Here is a 21,001-nt window from a genome sequence, read left to right as displayed (position 1 = left end):
AGCCTTTTGCTGTTCTTGATATGGAAGGGGAAAAATTGTGACAAAAACCACCTGATTATCTTTGTGTGTACCCCACTTAAGATCTAGAGCTGCAGGCACCCAGCCAGCTTCATTCTACTGTCTCAGTGACATGGTTTTCACTATAACATGATTGTGTTTGTCCTCTTGAATCTAAAAAGTCCCATTTCTTAGCTTTACTGGCTGCTCTGTTTTGGTCGTGCATTTTCACCATCTTACACTTACACAGCGTGCATAGACTGAATGTATGAGTATTGATGAATGGGTGTTGTACAATATGCACAATCTTTGAAAGTGTTAATACATTGGCTCTATTCTTATTGAATGATGATGAAGGTTGTAATAAAAAGGATTTATCTTGAACGTTTTTTAAGCATAGATAATTGCTTCCATGGAAAATTCCAGTTTTGGGCTTGCATGGTTAAGATTTAGCTTTATTACCTCAATGATAGAAACCTAAGTAGGATAGAAATGTAGTTAAGAGTCCAAGACCACTCATTGGAACCCAGTCGTACTCAATGATTCTGGAGCCCACAGCAAAGCCTGTCTGGACACAATAGCCTCCCAACGTTTTGTACCATGAGCCAACGGGACGCTCAGGACTTTGGTTTTACTCCCACTCACCTCATTGCCAGTGTCAACACTGCAGTGGTTTTGTGATGCTAGCCAGGCCCGATGATGATTTGCACCACACCACAAGCCTCACACCCATTCAGACTGAGGGGATGACAGGCCCACTCAGTCCCTAGATGCACTTTTCCTCTGCCATGTGTTGACCCACTTGAGCTCTTTTTGTGATCAAAATGTATTTAAATCCTTGGGAATCTCGGGATCCGGTTCAGAAAGCGTGTTCCCGACTCTGAATCTTCAACATTTTTTGGCTGCCAACAACATCCTTTCAGACTTTTCTCAAGCTTTGGTTGAACTAAGAGTATGATTTGCAGCATCCCCAAATGCTTATCTAAAACATGGAAAATGAAGTGATGAAGCTTTCCTGGCACATATTTCTGCATACTCTCCGATGTTAATATGGTGTATGAACCACTGAGGCATACCACTTGGAGCGTTTTTCACCGCTGGCCTTTACCTTACATGTCTGGAGTAGATGGGGTTTGTACCCACAGACAGTCCCGCCCCCCAAGCTCTACTTAATACACTCAGACAACAGTACGTAGTCGCAGCGCCTAACTCTATCTCACACATATGTTGAGTTAAGACCTCACCGGGACTTAATTGCCATCTTGTTGTTGATTCTTTTTAGCTCAGTGTTGATTGATTGGGGATCATGGCGCTAATATGGCTCATCAGGGACTGGCCCTTTGACACAGTCTGGTCCCAGGGCACTGGCACTGTTTGAAACCAGAGATCCTGCTGCCCCACTCCCACCAGCAGATACCCCTCTCCTGCTAAACGCTGCCCAGAACACGCACGCACACGGGGCGACACACAGTGGGGCACCGCTGGGATGTGTGGGCAGGTTTAACCATTAAAACCGCTTATGTTATTGGGTATTTCTAAGGGTGTAAGTCCACCTTTGAGCTCTTTACCATCATACACAACCTACTCTGTACCACAGCTTTCACTCACAGCTTGGACAAGGCCAGCTTCCGGTTTCCTGTTTCCCAGGTTCCCTTGTGTCTGTCTGTTGACGGTCCCGTTGGCAGGTCTGGTCAAGGTCAGGTCTGGTAAAATCTGTGTGTGTGTGTGTGTGTCTTAATGTCTGTTTGTCTCTGTGTCTGGTATGTTTTTGTGGGTCTTTTTCTGAACATGTTTCTCCCTTAGGGTTAAAAGGCCTTAATAGACTATGTGGGGTTTCCCTGAACTCTGCCCTTTACTTACCATGAACACACGCACACACATTTCTTTTTTCCTCTAACACCCTCTTAAACGCACACGGACACATACACACAAAAGACAACATGCCGACATGTATGCACAGAAAGTGCTCTTTCTTCTCTTTCGATGTTAAAGTTGGAGTAAGAGAAACAGAGGGGGACATTGTGAACTTTGAGACGTCTTATGAATAGAGACATTTGTCCTTAGTGTGGCTCTGAATCCTTCCAGGAGCAGTCATTTGATTTTTTTAGGGATTAATAATATTAACACCATCATCATAGATGTTTGATCCTGACATGGATTAGTATTGACCTTTTTTTGATCCATTGTAATGCTTGTAATCAATTAGATTCCACAACTAATGGATTTGACTTTTGGTTTGTTTGATGATAAGTGGATAGATTGATGGACATATAAGCATTTTTTATGTCAGCCTGAGACCCTTAGGTGATGATTGTATTATACAATAATAAATCATGTGTTTAGGAAACGCACCAACAGGTTTTTCTCTTCGGCACATGCAGGAGAGAGCTCATTTGTCATTATCCTAAATGCAGAAACAATGATGAAAATATTTCGCAAAAGTATACCTAACTTTGTTTGAAATTCATTTGCAACATTTCACAGGTTAATTAAATGAATGAATTTGGGATTTTAGCTGAATTTTTATGAGCTCACACGCAGCCTTTTCTCTTTTAACAAGCAACTTCCTTAGCAAACCCCAAATATTAGTTAGCCTAGCAAGTCCTGGAGGCTTCCAGAGAATGTAGTGCAGAAAAGCAGCAGGAAAAAAAAGCGATAAAGTGATAGAATGTACAACTCGTACAAAGTGTGACGTCAAAATTAGTTTGTAGTGAGTTCACATTAGATAGTCTGGAAAGATTGAGTACGCGAGAAATACCCAAATGTATACTATATCGGGACAGTTTTTAAGTATGACAAACTAGTCATACTCAACCGTCCCATGATGTATTGCAAGCAAAACGTAAAATCGTCTTGGGACCAGCTTCAAGCTAAAAGTCAAACATCCCCTTTTCAAAACAAAAGCTTCTCTTCTTGTCTTCCATCAGTTTTTTACACTTTTGTAAATAGGGCTCTTGTTTTAAAGTTAGGTGGAAGTTTTGTCAGTAGCACAATGGAGGATCTCCAAAATATCAGCATGAAATGTGTTTCCACGAGTTTTATGGATCAAATGACCATGTGTTGATATTCTACTTGGTCACTTTCTCACTTAAAATGTTTTCAGAACTTTCAAAGGAGGAGAATCAATGGAGATATTTAGCTTCAGTGTGATTCAGGTTTTTACTGTTGTAGGTTCAAAATGCATCTTGGGAAACTTGGAACTATACTTCAGTGGGAATGGTCGACATCCTAATCCTCCTAACCATACTTATGGTATACAGTAGATAGTATGTTTGTAGTGCATAAGATGGAGTTTGCCATTTGGAACATAGCGCCACAGAAACTACCAATAAAAAAGCTTGCATTAATGGTCTGCCTACCATGACACTTATCGAAGGAAAGTTATTTTCTTGTATTTCTATTTATGTGAGTCGAGTGTTTGTAGTGCTCGTTTGTGAACAGTGCATCACACAATTAAGCAGAACTTATTACCATCCTGGTATGGTTGCAGTGTGTGAATGTGCGCCAGCATGAGACACTTTTGTGTTGCATCAGCAGTGTTTGGAATGACGGCGTTTAAAATAACGGCGTTAGGGAACAGCGTTTGTTTTTCAGTAACGGGGTAATCTAACCAATTACTTTTTACGCCGTTACAACGCCGTTATCGTTACTGAACGTTAAATGCGGTGCGTTGCATGCATTGATTAAATAAAATGTTATTCGAAAGCATCCCTGGCTTCTTACTCAGCTGTAGTGAGGAGGTGGGTTAGAAACAAGGTGAGCGATTATGATTGGCTTAGGCGGCATCATGTTTCATGGTAGCCAATCAGAGCCAGTGTTTTTACTCATGTGCCAGCACACACACACACACACACACACACACACACACACACACACACACACACACACACACACACACACACACACACACACACACACACAGAGCAGATTGGATGAAGCAGCAGAGATGGCGAGCGTGGAGCAGTCTGATGAAAAGTTGTCATTTTTAAGGTGACGATACAAACACTACTTCAAATTAATTGTGGTCAAAGGCAAGAACGTGTATGTGAAGTGTTCATTATATCCAGGAGAGAAGACTTTGTCCACATTTGTTGTAAGCAACTCAAATTTAATGAATCTAAAAAATCTGAATTCTTTGACATATAGCCACTTTTTTTTTTTTTCAACAGTAACTCAAATAGTTACTTTCCTTGGTAATGAATTACTTTTATTATAGAGTAATTCAGTTACTAACTCAGTTACTTTTTGGAACAAGTAGTGAGTAACTATAACTAATTACTTTTTAAAGTAACGTTCCCAACACTGTGCATCAGTATGACTAAGTGTCTTCGTGGTTGGCCACAATATGGCTCAGTTAGAGCAGCTCTAACTTGTAATTTTGTACGAAATGCAAAGTACGAATAAAAACATCTTTTATATACGTGAACACATATTCTAAATGCATAGGCAAGTGTTTTTAAATAGCAATTTATTGAAACATCTTTGTTCACAAACGTGTGCATATGGCACACATCATTGTTTTATGCTGAGATCAATTGTTAATTTGTGACTAATTGGTACCATTCATCATGTTGGTTTTCCTGCTTTGATGTAGCAGAGAAATAGCTTTAACACGTGCACACAATTCCCATAAGCTTTTAGACAACATGCCTGCTTTCGCCGGACTCCACCATCAGATGTGGGTGTTGCACGTATGGCAAGTCTCTCAAGGGAATTTTTTTGAGTTAAGGAAAAGTCATCAGTTTCTCTAAAACCTGGGTTTCATTTTGTCATCAGAGGGATGTAGTCGTAGGACGATGGCACAGCAGAAATCAGATTTTCCATTGGAGTTATTTTCGCTAAAGATACAGAAAGAGTTTGTTAGACGACAGCTTACAAAGTGTCAGCAGCTGATTAACGGCTTTGTCCTGCCTTTTTGAAGGTGGTGCTACTTTAAGCCCTTTTTGTTTACTTCTCGTGTTTTGGAGACACTTCTGAAAGGCAGGGTGTTTGAAGAGGGATTTTGTCGGAGCGCTTCTGTTAAACAGTCATCTGTCCCCACAACACACCACTTGTTATCAGTCTCATCAAGGACTCCTCCACTTTCCTCAGGAAGCCACGCTCATGTCTGAACATGTGGCTGCTTGTCCCTCAAGTGCCGTCGGTAGTCAGTCATCTAAGACATGTGTCCTCCTGTCTTCTTTAAGTGTCTCATCTAAAATCCTGTTGTTATTCATAAATGGGTGGGTGCCATGCTGACTTCCCTTTAACTTACTTTTCTTGTGTTCCTGTTTGTGGGTGGCAGGAAGTCAGATAAAGGAAAACTATTTAGAAAGCATATAAAAACCATGTTTGTTTGTTTTTTTCCAACCCTTAACATGAAAAACAAGAAGATGATTTATAAGTTAAAATGCTTCAGGGTGGGAACACACAGATATGAAGCTGGTTTTAATTGTTACACTCTACAAACTGTCATAGGCTGTGTTGGAAATGTCATACTAACGTATTACTCACACTAAGTCTGACGTCAAAATGTATGTATGTAGTCCGTTCACATTAGATAGTATGAAAATATTGAGTATGCAATAAATACCCGAATGTATACTGTATCGGGACATTTTTGAAGAATGCACAGTGGGTACACTAGTCATACTCAACCATCCCATGATGCATTGCGAGCAGAATGTAAACTCGTCCTGGGACCGGCTTCAAAATAAAAATCAAACATTCCCTTATCAAAACAAAAGCATGTCTTCTTGTCTTTAACACTTTTGTAAATAGGGCTCTTGTTTTGAAGTTAACCAGAAGTTTTGTCAGTAGCACAATGGAGGGTTTCGGAAAATCTCCGAAATGTTGACGTGAAATGTGTTTTCCACAAGTTTTATGGATCAACTTGTTGATGTTCTACTTGGTCACTTTCTCACTTAAAATGCTTTCAGAACTTTCAAAATTTTGCGAATTAAGAGATATTTAGCCTTAGTTTGCTTAAGGTTTTTATTGTTGTAGGTTCGAAATGCATCTTGGGAGGTTTCGAAGTATACTTCAGCAATACTAATTGAGTTTGTAGTGTATAGTACAGAGTGTGCCATTTCAAACACAGCCACTAGTGTGTTTGTAGACTTACTTCTCCTCAGACATTCTCACCAGCTATTCCAACAAAATTTATAAATGCTCAAATCTTGAAATAATTCTGTAGGTATTTGGGAAAAATGGTTGTATTACTTGAGAATATTTTTAATATTACACTTCTATCTTTAAGTGTGACGTTGACCTAGGGCCTAAAAAAAATCTCTGTTTTTAAGGAAAAATTTGAGTTTTGATTCAATTTTCGATTTTTTTTTTTTCCAATGCACTTAAAAATGACTGCAGATATCAGATATATTGTCAAAAGTGCAACTTTATTGCTGTGATTGTCCTCAAGAGTTAAAATGCATAGAACAATCCAAAAATAAAAAGTAAATAACGCTCTGTCATTCATCAATTTCAAGCTTTAACACAGGTTTAGGAAAAAGTGCAACAGCAACTTCACAGTAGCTTAAATTTTTTTAAGCTACATATTTTATAACGTTACAATAATAAACTCTTCCCTTAGCATCTCAGCATAGTGCAAATACAAAATTATACATGCCTGTGGCACACATATAGCTACTCAAAGGGTAAACACATGCTGGCTCACATCGCGCTACGGTAACCCACAAGGAAAAAAGTCAGAAAAGGCTGTGGTGAATTTTTTTATTTATTTTTTTAAACTCGAATTTGCAAATTAAAAATCGTTTTTATCTAGAAATTTGATCTTTTTGCCCAGCCCTACGTTGACCTCTTTTGGTCTGTATCTTTGCCTCGGTTTAGTTTTCTATCATAACTCTTCACTTTCACTTGAGTCAAACAAAAGCTCCCCACCCTCCTCCTGAGGAGTCACTCTCCTTTGCTTCCTGACCCCTGTGTTCCATTTGTTTGTGTGTCTGTCTAAACACCACTGGGTTTATGTTGGGGTTTTAGGACACATCTTGCCTCCTATATCCTCCTAATTGACAGGCTGATTGACGTCCTCACTCCCCCTAAGCCCTTCCCCCGACATGGCCCGCCCAATCCCCTGCAGTCCTTTGGGAGGATGATGTCACTGGGTCAGGGCTTTTGTGAGGAGTGAGGGGATTGATGTTGGGGTCCTTTCCTGCTTGTTGAATTGCTACGTGTTAACCCTGTTATTAAAGCTGCTGAGCGTCTTCCACTTCCAGCCAGTGTGGGTCTCACGTCACATTCTTTCACATCAAACACCAGCCTCTGTATCTGGGAGGCATGTGCTGCCTGCTTTTTAATGATGTTGGCTCTCAGAAGATAGATCGTGTGCTAGAAATGTTGACCGTCTTTCTCAGTGTAAGTCGAAGGATCTGTTCTCACCGCTGACACTTGGGGTCCCGTCCCAGGGACTGTTAGACCGTTACAGCTGCTGGAGACGACAATACAATGTATTTTTAGACAAAGACAGAGTGTAGGCCTCATAGATCAATAAATCAAAGATTGTGTGCTCGAGAGAAAGAAAAAATGTAAAAGGTTATTGACATTTTTGGAAAGGTTTTGTGCATTGCATTGTGGGGAGTGGAGTCCCTTAGACAGATGCATAAAACTGTTTCTCCTTTATTCTTTTTTTTTTTTTATAACTTCATGTATGAGCTTTAACATTTTACATGTCAAACAGTAAGACAGAAAAAGACACAAAACCAGGCACAAAGTATACATAGAAATACAGTAGTTAGTCCAGAGTTTATCGTAAACATGACTAGACCTGGAGAAACTACACAAAACAAACAAAATGTACATGAAGCTATTTCCATGTAAAGTTATCCCCCCTCCAAAAAATAACTTTGAGCATTGTTTTCCACAACTTTTAGTCTGTGAAAATACCATAAATCACTGTAAGAATAAAGTACTGGTAATGATAACACTTCTATGTGTTTGTTATGGGACTTAACATCCCACAATGCAATGCGCAAAACCTTTCCGACAGCGAAGATCAAAGTGAACTTTTGAGTGACAATTTCAACCTTTATCGTCTTTTTTCTGATCAAATGATCATTGGTTTATTGATCTATGAGGCATAGATTGTCTTTATTTGTTTATCTGATTAATGTTTCAAGCGGCTTTAAAGAAAATCAAAGGTAGTGTTTTATCGATGGTAATCCACTACTTTCAAAGAGTCCGAGTAGAACCGTGAAGTAGGAGAAGACCTAGTTTGTCTCACTTTACCACAGCAGTTGCAAACACATTTGTTACCAGATCTTCAAATGCATAATAAATGCTAATACAAATACAATGATAACATTATGATACAGTTGATAAGAAGTACAATTCACCTAATAGTAGGGATCTAACAATTAATCGTAAGGCAGTTAAAAATTGATTCATAGGTATCACTGTTAACATCGATGCTCTGAAAATTGATTCACAGTACTTTTTTTAAACAGCAGAGGGCGCTATATATTTATCCTTCTCGTCTAAAAGTGTAGGGGGCGGGCGGAATCTGCTACTACTTTCTGTCTGGCCGCCTTCTACTCTTAAACATGTTCATAAATGATTCCTTACCCCTTTAGCACCGAAAGAATTTCTGTAATATTACGTGAATATCTGTAAAAGTCACGTTTTTCTATAAGCTCTGTCTGCTAGCATAGCATCTCTTCTTCACTGCTAGATATCTGCATGCCAACCAACCATTGGGTTACCAGCGCCTTCTGCTGGTCCAAACAAATATCTGATGTAAATACAATGCAGACTTTTTTTTTTTTTAAAGTCCAATTGTTAAGGCACAAAATAAATTTTCAGTTGCACTTTTAAAAAGTAAAGGAACTATTATGCAGTTTTGCATTATTTACTATAGAATCAGAATTTAAATTAATAGGCTTCTTCTTCATTTATATTATTCCTTTATTTATTTCATTCAAGATTTATTTTTAGTTAAATTGCATTGTTTTTAATAGTTTATCAAGGGATTTTCCCTAAAAAAAAATAAAGGAATATTTGTCTACATTCCCATTTTGTAAAATAAATTTTGAGAAAAATGTATCGTAAACCCAGTATCGTGAATCGAATCGTATCGGGAGTTGAGTGAATTGTTACATCCCTACCTAATAGGTTTATAGCCAAATACTTTCCTTAGAGATAAAAGGAGAACCTCTCATTTTCAAGATTAAAAAAAAAATTGTAAATGTCAAGTATTCAGTTGATTAATGTTGTTTCTTTAAATAAATGGTCAAATGAAATTAGCGTAAATGCTTTTCCATTAATCAGAAAACCTATCAAATGAACTCATTGTTTTTGCCTTTAATAAACAGCTCCACATCATTTAACATGTAACACTTTCCACTAAATATTTCACAACCAAGAGATGTGGTAGACATTAAATATCAACATCAAAAAAAGTGTTCCTTCCTCTGGCCTTTTAACAAACAAGATGGTTATCAAATTAAAGTGAACCCCTTTTCTTCTTCTTTCTCCAACTCCTTTCTGACAGAAGCCTGTATTGTTGTGGTCGGTGAACAGCAGTAATTTGAGGATCTTTCTCCTTTGTTCCCTAAAGCTGCTGCTCGGTTGCCCTCGCTGGGCTGTTCATTCCCAGTGCCGTTACGGGCCACTGGTTGTCCTGGATCTCAGGTAGCTTCAGCCTCTGGTGACCATTTGGGCTTTTCTATCAGAGAGAGACTCTCACACGCTACACCAGACATGGCCAACTGGCGGCCCTCGGTCTAATCTTTTGCGATCCCCAAAGAAAAGTACTCAAAAATTGTAATTCAAGAAGTACACAAAAACACACAAAAACTACAGAAAATGACTCGTAAAACATAAAATTGACAACAAAGACAGACACGACAACCACAAAGAAAACACATTACATTACTGAATAGTTCCAAAGACACACAAACTGTTTACAAAATTACACAAAATGACAGGAAAAATACAGAAAACAACAACATAGATACAGAAAGTGACCCCAAAAATGCCCAAATCGACAACAAAAATGCATAAAGTGACATAAAAATACACAAAGAACACAAAAACAACAAAAACACACAAAGAACACAAAAACAACAAAAACACACAAAGAACACAAAAACAACAAAAACACACAAAGAACACAAAAACACACAAAATGACTAAAAACTGACTAAACATAAAAACCACAAATACAAAAAAAAGACAAAGCCCTTTTTCCCCTGTATTAATGAAATTGAACTTTAGTAATTGAGAATGTAATTGTAATTGACCTTGAGGGGAAAATAATAATAAAAAATGTCATCGTATTCATAATTGAGTTGTAATTGAACATGCATAATTGAAGATGTAATTGTAATTGAGAAATGTAATTAACCCCTTCCCTGGTACAGTGTAACAGCTTGGTTACATTTCCTTTGTCACTGAGCTGTTATGAAACATCACAGACAGTCTGCTGTGGTGTTGCTGTGCAGAATAAAACAACTGTTTACACATATATAGCAACCACCACACTTTGCTTTTCCACCCCAGGATAGTTTGGCCTTCAGACGCACAAGTGAGCAGAAATAAATGAGATGCAAAGCTTTTAAAGCCAAAGATGATGTCTGTCCTTTATCATTCATCACATTTGGACACGAATGAAGGAATGTTTAACAGACATTCTGCAGACGTATTGTTGGATTTAAATAAATGAAAAATGTGGGACGCAGTGGGCTCGGTGAGCTAAGTTGGTTTTTCAGAGTTATAATTTACCAGCTACATTGTGGTGGATGGTCTCCTCACCCTTGTCATTTAGTTGTCTGTGTGTGGCGTTGTCGTTGTCAATGCGTGCGTTTACCATCCTCAGTGACGCAAAACCAAACAGGCCTCTGAGCTTCCTGGATAGACTCCAGTCCTCTTTCTGTATGAGTATCCCCTCATCCTCGTGTTCCACTTTCAGTAACAGAACAGACGATCAATTAATCCCACAATATTTAATTTTACGTTAACATACTATGGTTTTAAAGGAAGCTAATTCTTTCAGACGACACCCTAGCATGAACTTGTTTTTTTATTTTATTTTTTATTTAAAAATTACATAATTACATGCAAAACCTGCATTAAGCGGCAAATGTGGTGTGACCATGTCTGTGTGTGGACACAGCTGTGCACAGACCATTGCGAGGTTAATGCTAACACTAGGCTAATGCTAATGCTTCATTATTGCTGTTGTAGGCTAATGCTTGGCTATTGCTAATGTTAGGTACTGTAAATGTTAATGCTAGGTTAATGCTAATGCTTGGCTACTGCTAATGTTCGGTAAATGTTAATGCTAGGATAATGCTAATGCTTCATTAATGCTATTGTTAATCTAATGCTTGGCTATTGCTAATGTTAGGTAAATGCTAATGCTAGGCTAATGCTTCATTAATGTTATTCCGAGGTTAATGCTTGGCTATTGCTATTGTTAGGCAAATACCAATGCTAGACTAATGCTAATGCTTCTTTAATGCTATTGCTAGGCTATTGCTTGGCTATTGCTAATGCTAGGCTAATACTATTGTCAGTGCCCAATCCTTTCACGGGCCGGATCCTTTCAGCGCATGCCCACAATGCGTCTACACCCGGGCCTGATTGTTTCAGATCCTTCCAACGCATGCACGTAATGCATCTCCGTCTGAAACCCTGCTATTTAAAAATAATTAGAAACGTATGTTTTGAGTGAATTCCTATTTATTTTGGTTTTTATCTTATTTTCTGTTTGGTTTTGTATTTTTATCCATTTTTGTATTTTTTTATTAACAAAACACAAAAACTGTCACATATTTAAATGTGTACTATTAAAATATTTAAGAAACGTTGTGTGGTCGGTTTACATTCAAATATCACGTCCTAGCAGCTCTGTTGCAAGGATTGCGAGTGAAGGAAGTGACGTAGTCTACGCGCGTTGAAAGGATCTGGCCCATGAAAATATTTAGCACTGACGGCTATTGCTAGGTTAATTAATGCTAATGCTAGGTAATGCTAATGCTAGGCAAATGCTATTGCTAGGTTAATGCTATTGTAAGGCTAATGCTAAAGCATTTTAAATTTTCACTTTCTCATCAGTAATAAGACAGACAATAAATGAATCCCTTAGTATTTACTTTGACATTCTGTGGGTTTTTTCCCCTGTTGAAAGGAAGCAAAGCCTTTCAGACGAGACCCCAGCATTAACTCATTATGGATTTTATTTATTTTTTCCTTTTATTTAAAAATGACATGTTCCGAGCAAAACCCGCATTAAGCGGCAAATGTGGTGTAACCATATGTGTGTGGAGTGGACTCAGACACACAGACCACTGCTTTATGCTCCTTCATGCACCGCCCGCATGTTTGTCCACGTCTGCAAAGCCTTCAGTCACTATACACTCATCAGAGAGCGGGAACCCACATGTACGCAGGTATTTGGCTGATTTTATTGATCATCTTCTTCCACCACTGGCTTTGCAATCCATCTCATATTTATAGAAAATGGTGATGTTGACAGTGTCATCATCTGCCTGGAAGTTTCATGTCTGAATGCCAAACTCTTCTTCTTAGTGTGTTTTTAGGGCGATATAAAGATTTACACACAATTGCAGGGAGAGATTTTTTTTTTTTTTTTTTTATGCAATCAAACAAAAAATAAATTTGAAATTTAAAAAAAGATTTGCAAACAAAAAAAAAAACAATTTGCAAACAAAACTATCATGAAACTATCATGTCTATTTTGTTTACGTTTCCTGAAGTTTTGGTTGCGTTTTCTAAGTTTTGGTTGAGTTTTAACTTCAAGCTTGTGGGTGGGGCCTCTTCCCGACAATGTTAGTTATGAGTCTTTTTAGTTTTTAATGTTTAAAACTGACCAACAAAAAAAAACTAAAATTCTGAAAAAGCAACTAAAACTTCAGGAAACGTAAATAAAATGTATAGTTTAATGAGAACTATTTTTTTATTTGTAAACAAAACAAGCATAAAAAAAACAAGTAATAATGATAGTTTTGTTTCCAAATTTTTTGTTTAATTTCAAATCCATTTTTTTGTAAATAAAGTTTGTTAAAACAATATATCCGCATCCCTGCACCTTATATGTTTAAGTAATTGTTTTTCATAATAGATATTTAACAGTGTGTCTGTTTCAAAGCATATATGAGGATCTACATCTCATAAGTCAGACAGTAACAATGCTGTCTTATATGCTGTGGCATCGTGTACTTCTCTGTGTTAGATTTCATGGTTTTACACTGTATTAACATCTCCATATGGCACAAATTTCAAGCACATGATCCAGTGAGCTCACACTGTGTGAGTAGCCTGTAAGGAGCATGTGGCCAGTGCGTGTGTGCGTGTGTGTGTGTGTGTGTGTGTGTATAAGAGGAATGATCAAAAGCAGAAATGGAAAGAAGAAGAAAAAAAAAGACATATAGGCTGAGGATGGCAGAGTGAATCTGTGTTTGAAAAGATAAATCAAGTAGAACATTGTTGGGCCGTGAAAACATTAGTTATGTGACCAATAATGTTCAGGAGAAAGTCTGCAAAAAGAGGACAAATGTGTGATAAATGTTATTTGTGTGAGTGTGACTCAGGTCCTTAATATGACATACAGACATGTTCCAAACCACTGCTGTTTTTTGTGTCGTGGTCAAACATCTGCTGCCCTCTAGTGGTGGCTCTGTGTTCATATTATGTTTTACAAAGCCATTCCATCACAAAGCCTTAAAGGTCTGAACATAATACTGTTGAACAGAGGTGGGCAACTTCCATAAAAATCCACATTATCATCAACATTTGTGTCATCATTTAGAATAATGACCATTCTTAGCGTTAACACAGGAAAGAACATAGAGCTTTTATAGTACTTAAGTGTGTTTTTTCTGTCATTCTGTGTATGTTTGTTGTTGTGTTGCTCATTATGAGGATTTTGTGCATTTCTGTTGAACTTTTGTGTATTTTTTTGGAGTCATATTGTGTGTTTGTGTTGTCATTTTGTGTTTTTGGAGTCATTTTTGTGTAGTTCTGTTGTCATTTTGCTTGTTTATTAGTAGTGTGGGTTTGAAAAGTCATTTTTTGTGTTTTTTTCTTGTCATTTTGTGTATTTTTGTTGTTGTTTTGTGTGTTTTTGGAGTATTTTCTGTGTTTTTCTTGTCTTTTAATGTATTTTCCTGCAATGTTGTAATTCTTTGTATTATTTAATGTATTCTTTCTTTTTTTGGTGTATTTTCTTTTGTCATTTTGTACATTTATTTTGGGGGCCGCATTAAAATAGACCAAGGGCTATGGGCTGAGGTTTGTGCCACTAGAAACTGAATTTGAATAGTTGATATTGAATTTGAAAGTAACAACTTGAAATTTAATTTATTGTCTTAAAACTGAATTAGTAACTTGATTGTATTTTTCCTGTTGAAAAAATGTAACTTGGTCCATTCCAAAAATTAGATTGAGATTCACTGCACGTAATTCAGTTTCACTACACGGAGACACAGGTCCGGTCCGCGCGGTTGAGCAATCAATCACTGATTCATGGAACTCCTGTTTACCACGACAAAAACTCATTTACGGCTCATTGAGGGTGTGAATATAGATATATACCTAAAGGCATTTATTATCTATACAGCCCTGAAAAAACTTCAGACTAGTGAATTTTGCATGGAAGTGTGTCTCCTTGTAGTGAAATTGAATTGCGTGAAACGAATCTGAATTTGAGAAACAGAAATACATAATTTTTGGAATGTACTAAGATGAATTTTTTTCAACAGGAAAAATTCAATTTCAAGCTACTAATTCAGTTTCAAAACAGTAAATTCAATTTCAAGTTGTTACTTTCAAATCCAATACCAACTATTCAAACTCAGTTTCTAATGGCAAAAATCTCAGCTCATTAAGGGCCACATGTGGCCCCCAAGTCGCCAGGTGCCCGTGTCCACTCTTGAATATCATCTTAAAAAGTTTTGAAGGTCTGTGAAGTCTTTTTTTCTTTTTTTTTCTCCTTTTACAAATGTCTGAATGTGATGTATTATGGTCAGGCATTCTGGCAGGCCACTCTTTAAAATGTGTTTGGTTTGGTTGTGTTGTTTCAGGGAGGAGTTTGATGAGGAAGGATTCTGTCAGCCCTACAGAGGCATCGCCTGCGCTCGCTTCATCGGTAACCGCAGCATCTTCGTCGACTCGTTGCAGATGCAGGGAGAGATCGAGACTCAGATAACAGGTGAGAGAGGCCAGATACTCTATTTAAAATACTATACGGTATTAGGAACTACAATATTTTCCCATTAAATATGATTCATAACCAGCTTTTACTAAAGTTGCTCCATTTCCCAATCGATACCAAACAAATTATGTACTTGGAACTATGTTTAAGATGGGAAAAGGTTTATGGTAGATCTGTGTTTTTCAACCTATATTAACAATATACAGTCATTATTGTCAAAGTGTCTTGAATAGGAATCAAATATACAAAAGCTTTTATTATCTTTCATATTTTGTCTTTCTAATAAAAAAGTGCAATTAACAGTTGGCAGTCATTCTTATCAGTGTTTTTAATAGGAATCAAATTAACAAAACGAAAATCGATTTTTTTTTAATTTCTTTTTTCAAATAAAGTGCAACTAACAATCTGCAGTCATTCATATAAGATTTTTATGAATATCACAAGTTAAGGTAGCTTAATAGACCCCTTAACTCATTCACTGCCAGCCATTTTCAGAACAGCCAACCCTATATTTCCAGGTGTTTTAGATGATTTTCACTGATTTTTCAAGACCCACAGAATATTTTGTCCTATGACAATCTGACATCTGAAACCAGATTCTTGTTTTGTTTTTCTATAATCATCAGTTGAATAGAGGCTTTTTCTGAAAAAACTTGTCATGTCAGTGACTTTGAAGCAATTTTTTTTATTTTTACGCTTTAGGAAAACCTCAACATTAGTTTCTTTCTATAAAACTACAAAAACAACACTGAGACCAGGCTTTTGATGGCAAAATTATTATTATTTTAATATCTAGGTCAGAGTTGAATGGATTTGTTACTGTATTTTGGCCTTCCTCCAAGTCTCTCCCCCGATTGCCTCCACACACGCAACTTCCTCCTCATCCCGGACATGTCGAGTTTCGACGCTTGCCCCATTTTTTGATCGTTTTCCCTCACCATCATGACACTCTCAATAGTCCACTTCGTGCCACACATGCTCTGGTTGAGTGTGCACTGCTGTGAGCTTCAGCATCAACTCTCGTAGCGCCATTTTCTGTTTTGCAAACTCCTTTCCTCTCCCTCTGAGCTCTGCCCATTACGGGTGATCTTTCATTCAAAGGTGCAATACTGCCACCTACATGTCACCAGTTGGTCTCTACATCATTGTACAAGCTCAATATTCACAGGAGAGTTTAGTCACACTGTCTCCTAGCAACCCTAGCGGAAAAACACAATTGATGTCTTTAGACGTCTTTGGCAATCAGTGAGTTAAAGTCTCGTGATGTGGCTAGAGGCAAACAGGAAACACAGCTGGCTAAAGACTGTGGAGGCTATTAATGTTACAGCTTTGTTGTGTGTTTGTGTGCTAGAATAGGAGGAATAACGTTAGTGGAAAATTAAAGTTTTATAGGATTCCAGCAGATGCTTGTGCTCAGAAAAAATGAAGATAATTGTGGTTTTGCCTCCAGGCTAAGCTCCGCCCAACAAATAACGTCACAATGTTTACAAACAATCAAAGGCATATTTGCAGACAATTAATTTGTTTTCAACAATGTTTCTTAGGCCAATTGGGTGAAATAGAATAATTTCCTACGGCCCAGCTGATGATCTCTCACGGCACACAAGTGTGCCGCGGCAAAGTGGTTGAAAAAGTCTGCAGTAGATGATGCCTTAAATTTATGATGCTTCACATTTAAAAAGACATCTTTTATGGCTCTAAATTACACAAATTCAAAGCGCAGTATCAATATGTAACAGTTCAGATCCAATTTCACAGTCACTTTATTCTTGCAGTGGAGACATTTAAACTGCAGCCAGATTCTCTCATTGCTCTTCTTCTGCCTTAATGTTAGAGACGCATCTGTTTGCAATCACAGTGCAGGATTAATGTGTGTCCTACCAATGCTTCCACTCATTGTTAGTCCTGTTGTGTGTCCGTCCATTAGCTGAAATAGTTGTTTTGTCTAATTATTCATCTGTAAACATAGACTTATTCAGTAGTGAAACCAAGTCATCTCTTTTTACACAATAAAAATGTAGCACGAGGTAAGGAAGTAGAGTTGTAAACATGAATGGATCATATTTTGCATTTGAAAGTCATTTTTCTAATCAACAAAGGTGCAAAGCGTTGAGTACCAAGTATGAATACTAAATGATACTTATTTACTTGATGATCAATGTTTTCCTCGCAATCTTTTCTCACTGAACGATGAGTTTGACATACAGTATGTGCTTTAACAGAAGATAAAAGCATAAAAGGAAACAAGTGATTTATAAAAGCTTAATAACTTGTGATGGGTCAGTGTGTGAAATAGTGTTTTCTTTTAGACGTGCACAGACCTGAAGGTTCTGTTGGCATACAGCAGAGATTCTCAACCTTAGGGTCACGAGACACTGAGTGGGGATCGCCAGATGCCTTCAATAAATGGAGAACATTTTTTGAACGATTTAAGCCCATTTTTGCTCATTTTACCCTTTTTTTGCAGTTACCCTAAACTTGCCACATTTTAACCTATTTATCACTTTTTCTTGCCTTATTTTTGCTCCTTTCAATTCATTTTTGCTAAACTACTCCCATTTCTGCCACTTCTCCATCAAATTTCAAAGTCTTTTCTGCACATTTTTTCCACTTTGAAGACATTTCCAGCACTTTTAAACTTTCTACCATTTTTTCCACCTAATGTCACATATGTTGACCCATTGTTGTCACTTTTAACCTATTTTCATCATATTTCATGCTTATTTTTGCCAGTTTAACCATATTCACAATTTGCCATGCCCATTATTTGCCACTTAAAACTAATATTTGCACTATAAACCCTTTTTACCACTTTTTTTGTCAATTTCAACTTTAATTTGAAACTGTTTCCCAATTACACCATTTTTGGTCACTTTTAAGCCATTTTATTTCTGATTAAAACAAGGATTTACATCTTTAAGATGACTATAATCGAGGACGCAAATAATACTAAACATCCTGGATAACAGTGGATATTATTCAGATAAATAAATAACAATGGACCATCATTTTGCTGATTTTATGGATGAGCCCCAAAAAGCTCTCCCCTTTATTCCCCCTTATAGATGACTCTGTCTCCACATGACTGTTCTTCAATGTTCATGTCTGTGTTCAACCACCTGTCAGGTACAGTGGGGGTCCCTGGTCTATGGAACCTATATTTTGGGGATCGCGGGCTGAAAAGGTTGAGAACCACTGGTCTGCGATTGGCAACTCACATATTTCATTTATTCAGCTGAAGGTTTGATTCCCCACATCAACGTGTAAACTCATCCACCACCACTGTTGTGTCCTCCTCTGTTCCCATGCAGCTGCCTTCACAATGATTGGGACGTCCAACCATTTGTCCGACCGTTGCTCCCAGTTTGCCATCCCGTCCCTCTGCCACTTCGCCTTCCCGACGTGCGACCGCAGCTCTGGCAGCGACAAACCTCGGGACCTCTGCAAGGATGAATGTGAGATCCTGGAGAACGACCTGTGTAAGACGGAGTACATCATCGCCCGCTCCAACCCCATCATACTGAAGAGGCTCAAACTGCCCAACTGTGAGGACCTGGCAGCCTTCGAAAGCCCTGAGGCTGCCAACTGTCTGAGGATTGGGATTCCCATGGCCGAGCCCATTAACAAGAGTAAGAGTACTTATTACTAGGGGTGTGCATTGCATGAATCTGATGATACGATACAATATATCTCAATACTAAATTAATTTTAGGTCCGTGAGTGCGTATTATGATCAAAATCATATAAAGATATGACAAAATAGCAGCAATGACTGGAAAAGGGGTGGGACTAATAAATTTATACTTCCACCCATTCCCTTTAGAACGCAAAAAGTATGTGTATGTAGTAATATATGTAATTGTTTTGTTTTTTCTGGAGGGAAGCAATCATTTATTGTAATAATGTGTTTTGTATTATTGTATTTGTTCGAAATGATAAACAATACGATGCACATTGCGATATCAATTACATATTTCACTTTTACAAGTACAAAATGGTATGAAATCCAATTTATTTCATTTTTTTTAAATTGTGAGATCAAATAAATGGTGACTCACTGTAATTAATGTATCAGTATGTAAAAAACAAGTGGTATGTTTATCAAACTGTCAAATTATATTTTTCAAAGGAGTTAAACTTCTTACAACAGATTCTGATTCTTAAATGTTAGCGCAATTAAATGTTTGTTTTTCCCATCTAAAAAATCGATTTGGACATTTCTTGCATCGATATGATAATCACGCTGTGAAATATTCCGATATGTCACTGAATATTTTTTTTCTGACACCCTTATCATTACATTGGACAGAACAGCTGATTTTAAACTCCACCCCTCAGTGTTTGGTGTGAAGTAATTAAACAGACTTTGTAAGCCTCACCTTTCTTTCTGCCTCTAGATCACAAGTGTTACAACAGCAGCGGATCAGACTACAGAGGAACCGTCAGCGTCACCAAGTCGGGGCGTCAGTGCCAGCCGTGGAACTCCCAGTATCCCCACAGCCACACCTACCTCGCCGTTCGCTACCCGGAGCTCAACGGTGGGCACTCGTACTGTCGCAATCCGGGGAACAACCACGAGGCACCCTGGTGCTTCACGCTGGACGAGACGGTGCGCATGGAGCTCTGCGACATTCCCATCTGTGGTGAGATAGTGGGATATTTATTGATTCCCAGTTTGGTTACTGGGTGGATGTTTGTTCATCAGACCCGACTGAAAAATGTATCGTACAGCAGTGAAAGCTCGAGCTAGGATTTACATATATTTGTGACATTCTACAAAGAATTAATTTCAGGACTGATTAGAAACTAATTGAAACAATACCACTAATTAGGGCTGGGCGATATGGACCCAAACTCATATCAATATTTTTGTCAAAACGGCGATATACGGTATAAATCTAAATCATTTTAATTCAAATAAAGTTTGACCAGAAAGATAATTCTGGGTTAAATTTGCTGATGCACACAGACACATTTATTAAGAAACAGCTGCACAAAATGTGACACTTGTGGATTTTTCCCTTATAAGGGACAGCACGTGTGAGTGAGTTCTGTAGTGTGGCTTGTTTAGGGGAAGGTCTGGGTTAGTACGCACTCAGAAATCTAACTGTGCTTTTCATGCTGTTCTGAGAAGTAGCAAAAGCAGCGACTCCTAAAACAAGTATTTTTAAACAAAAATGTGACACTTTTGGCTTTTTTCTCTGATAAAAGACAGCACGTGTGAGTGTAGTTCTGTAATGTCACTTGTTTAGGTGAAGGTCTGGGTTATATGTTAAGGTTTCATTTATTCAGACAACTGTTTTTCAAATTACTTTGATCTTCTGACATGTTTTGACTGTCAACTGCCAGTCTTCTTCAGAGGCGTCTGCTGATCGCTTTGATGTGTCCTTGACTTCCTGAAAAACTGTTGTCTGAATAAATTAAACCTTCCCAAATTTCTCAAAAAGAACTTGCTGGAATTATTACGTGGAAGTCAAGAACACATCAAAGCGATCAGCAGATGCCTCTGAAGAAGACTGTCAGTTGACATTCAAAACATGTCAGGAGAGCAAATTAAATTTCCTGAAATAATTTGTCTGAATAAATGAAATCTCAACATATTATTCAAGATGAAGACAAAATGAACTCCTAGAACGAGTGTTTTACGACCAAATAACATAAAAATATATTGTTTTAGGCGATATTGTCATTTTTTTATATTAGCCAAAACAGGAAACTCGATTAATCTTGAATCACGATATATTGCCCAGCCCTACCACTAATAGGATATTGTTGGCAATAGTTGATTTCACACCAAAAAAAAAAACACATTAACAAAGGATAACGATTTGGCAC

At 37.7% G+C, this 21,001-nt stretch overlaps 1 protein-coding gene across 1 annotated transcript in view; it reads left to right on the top strand.

Moving 5' to 3' along the window:
* The window catches only part of LOC114461930 (inactive tyrosine-protein kinase transmembrane receptor ROR1-like), a 55,228-nt gene that overhangs the window by 21,797 nt on the left and 12,430 nt on the right, over positions 1-21,001 (top strand). Inside the window, exons 4-6 of the mRNA XM_028444431.1 lie at positions 15,036-15,163; positions 18,478-18,795; positions 19,564-19,809. Coding sequence (XP_028300232.1) covers positions 15,036-15,163; positions 18,478-18,795; positions 19,564-19,809 — 692 coding nt within the window. The remainder of the gene's footprint in view (positions 1-15,035; positions 15,164-18,477; positions 18,796-19,563; positions 19,810-21,001) is intronic.

This window comes from Gouania willdenowi, chromosome 4 (assembly GCF_900634775.1).
Source record: "Gouania willdenowi chromosome 4, fGouWil2.1, whole genome shotgun sequence".
In the NCBI taxonomy this organism is placed as follows: Eukaryota; Metazoa; Chordata; class Actinopteri; order Blenniiformes; family Gobiesocidae; genus Gouania; species Gouania willdenowi.
This window is presented reverse-complemented; position numbering and strand designations above follow the sequence as displayed.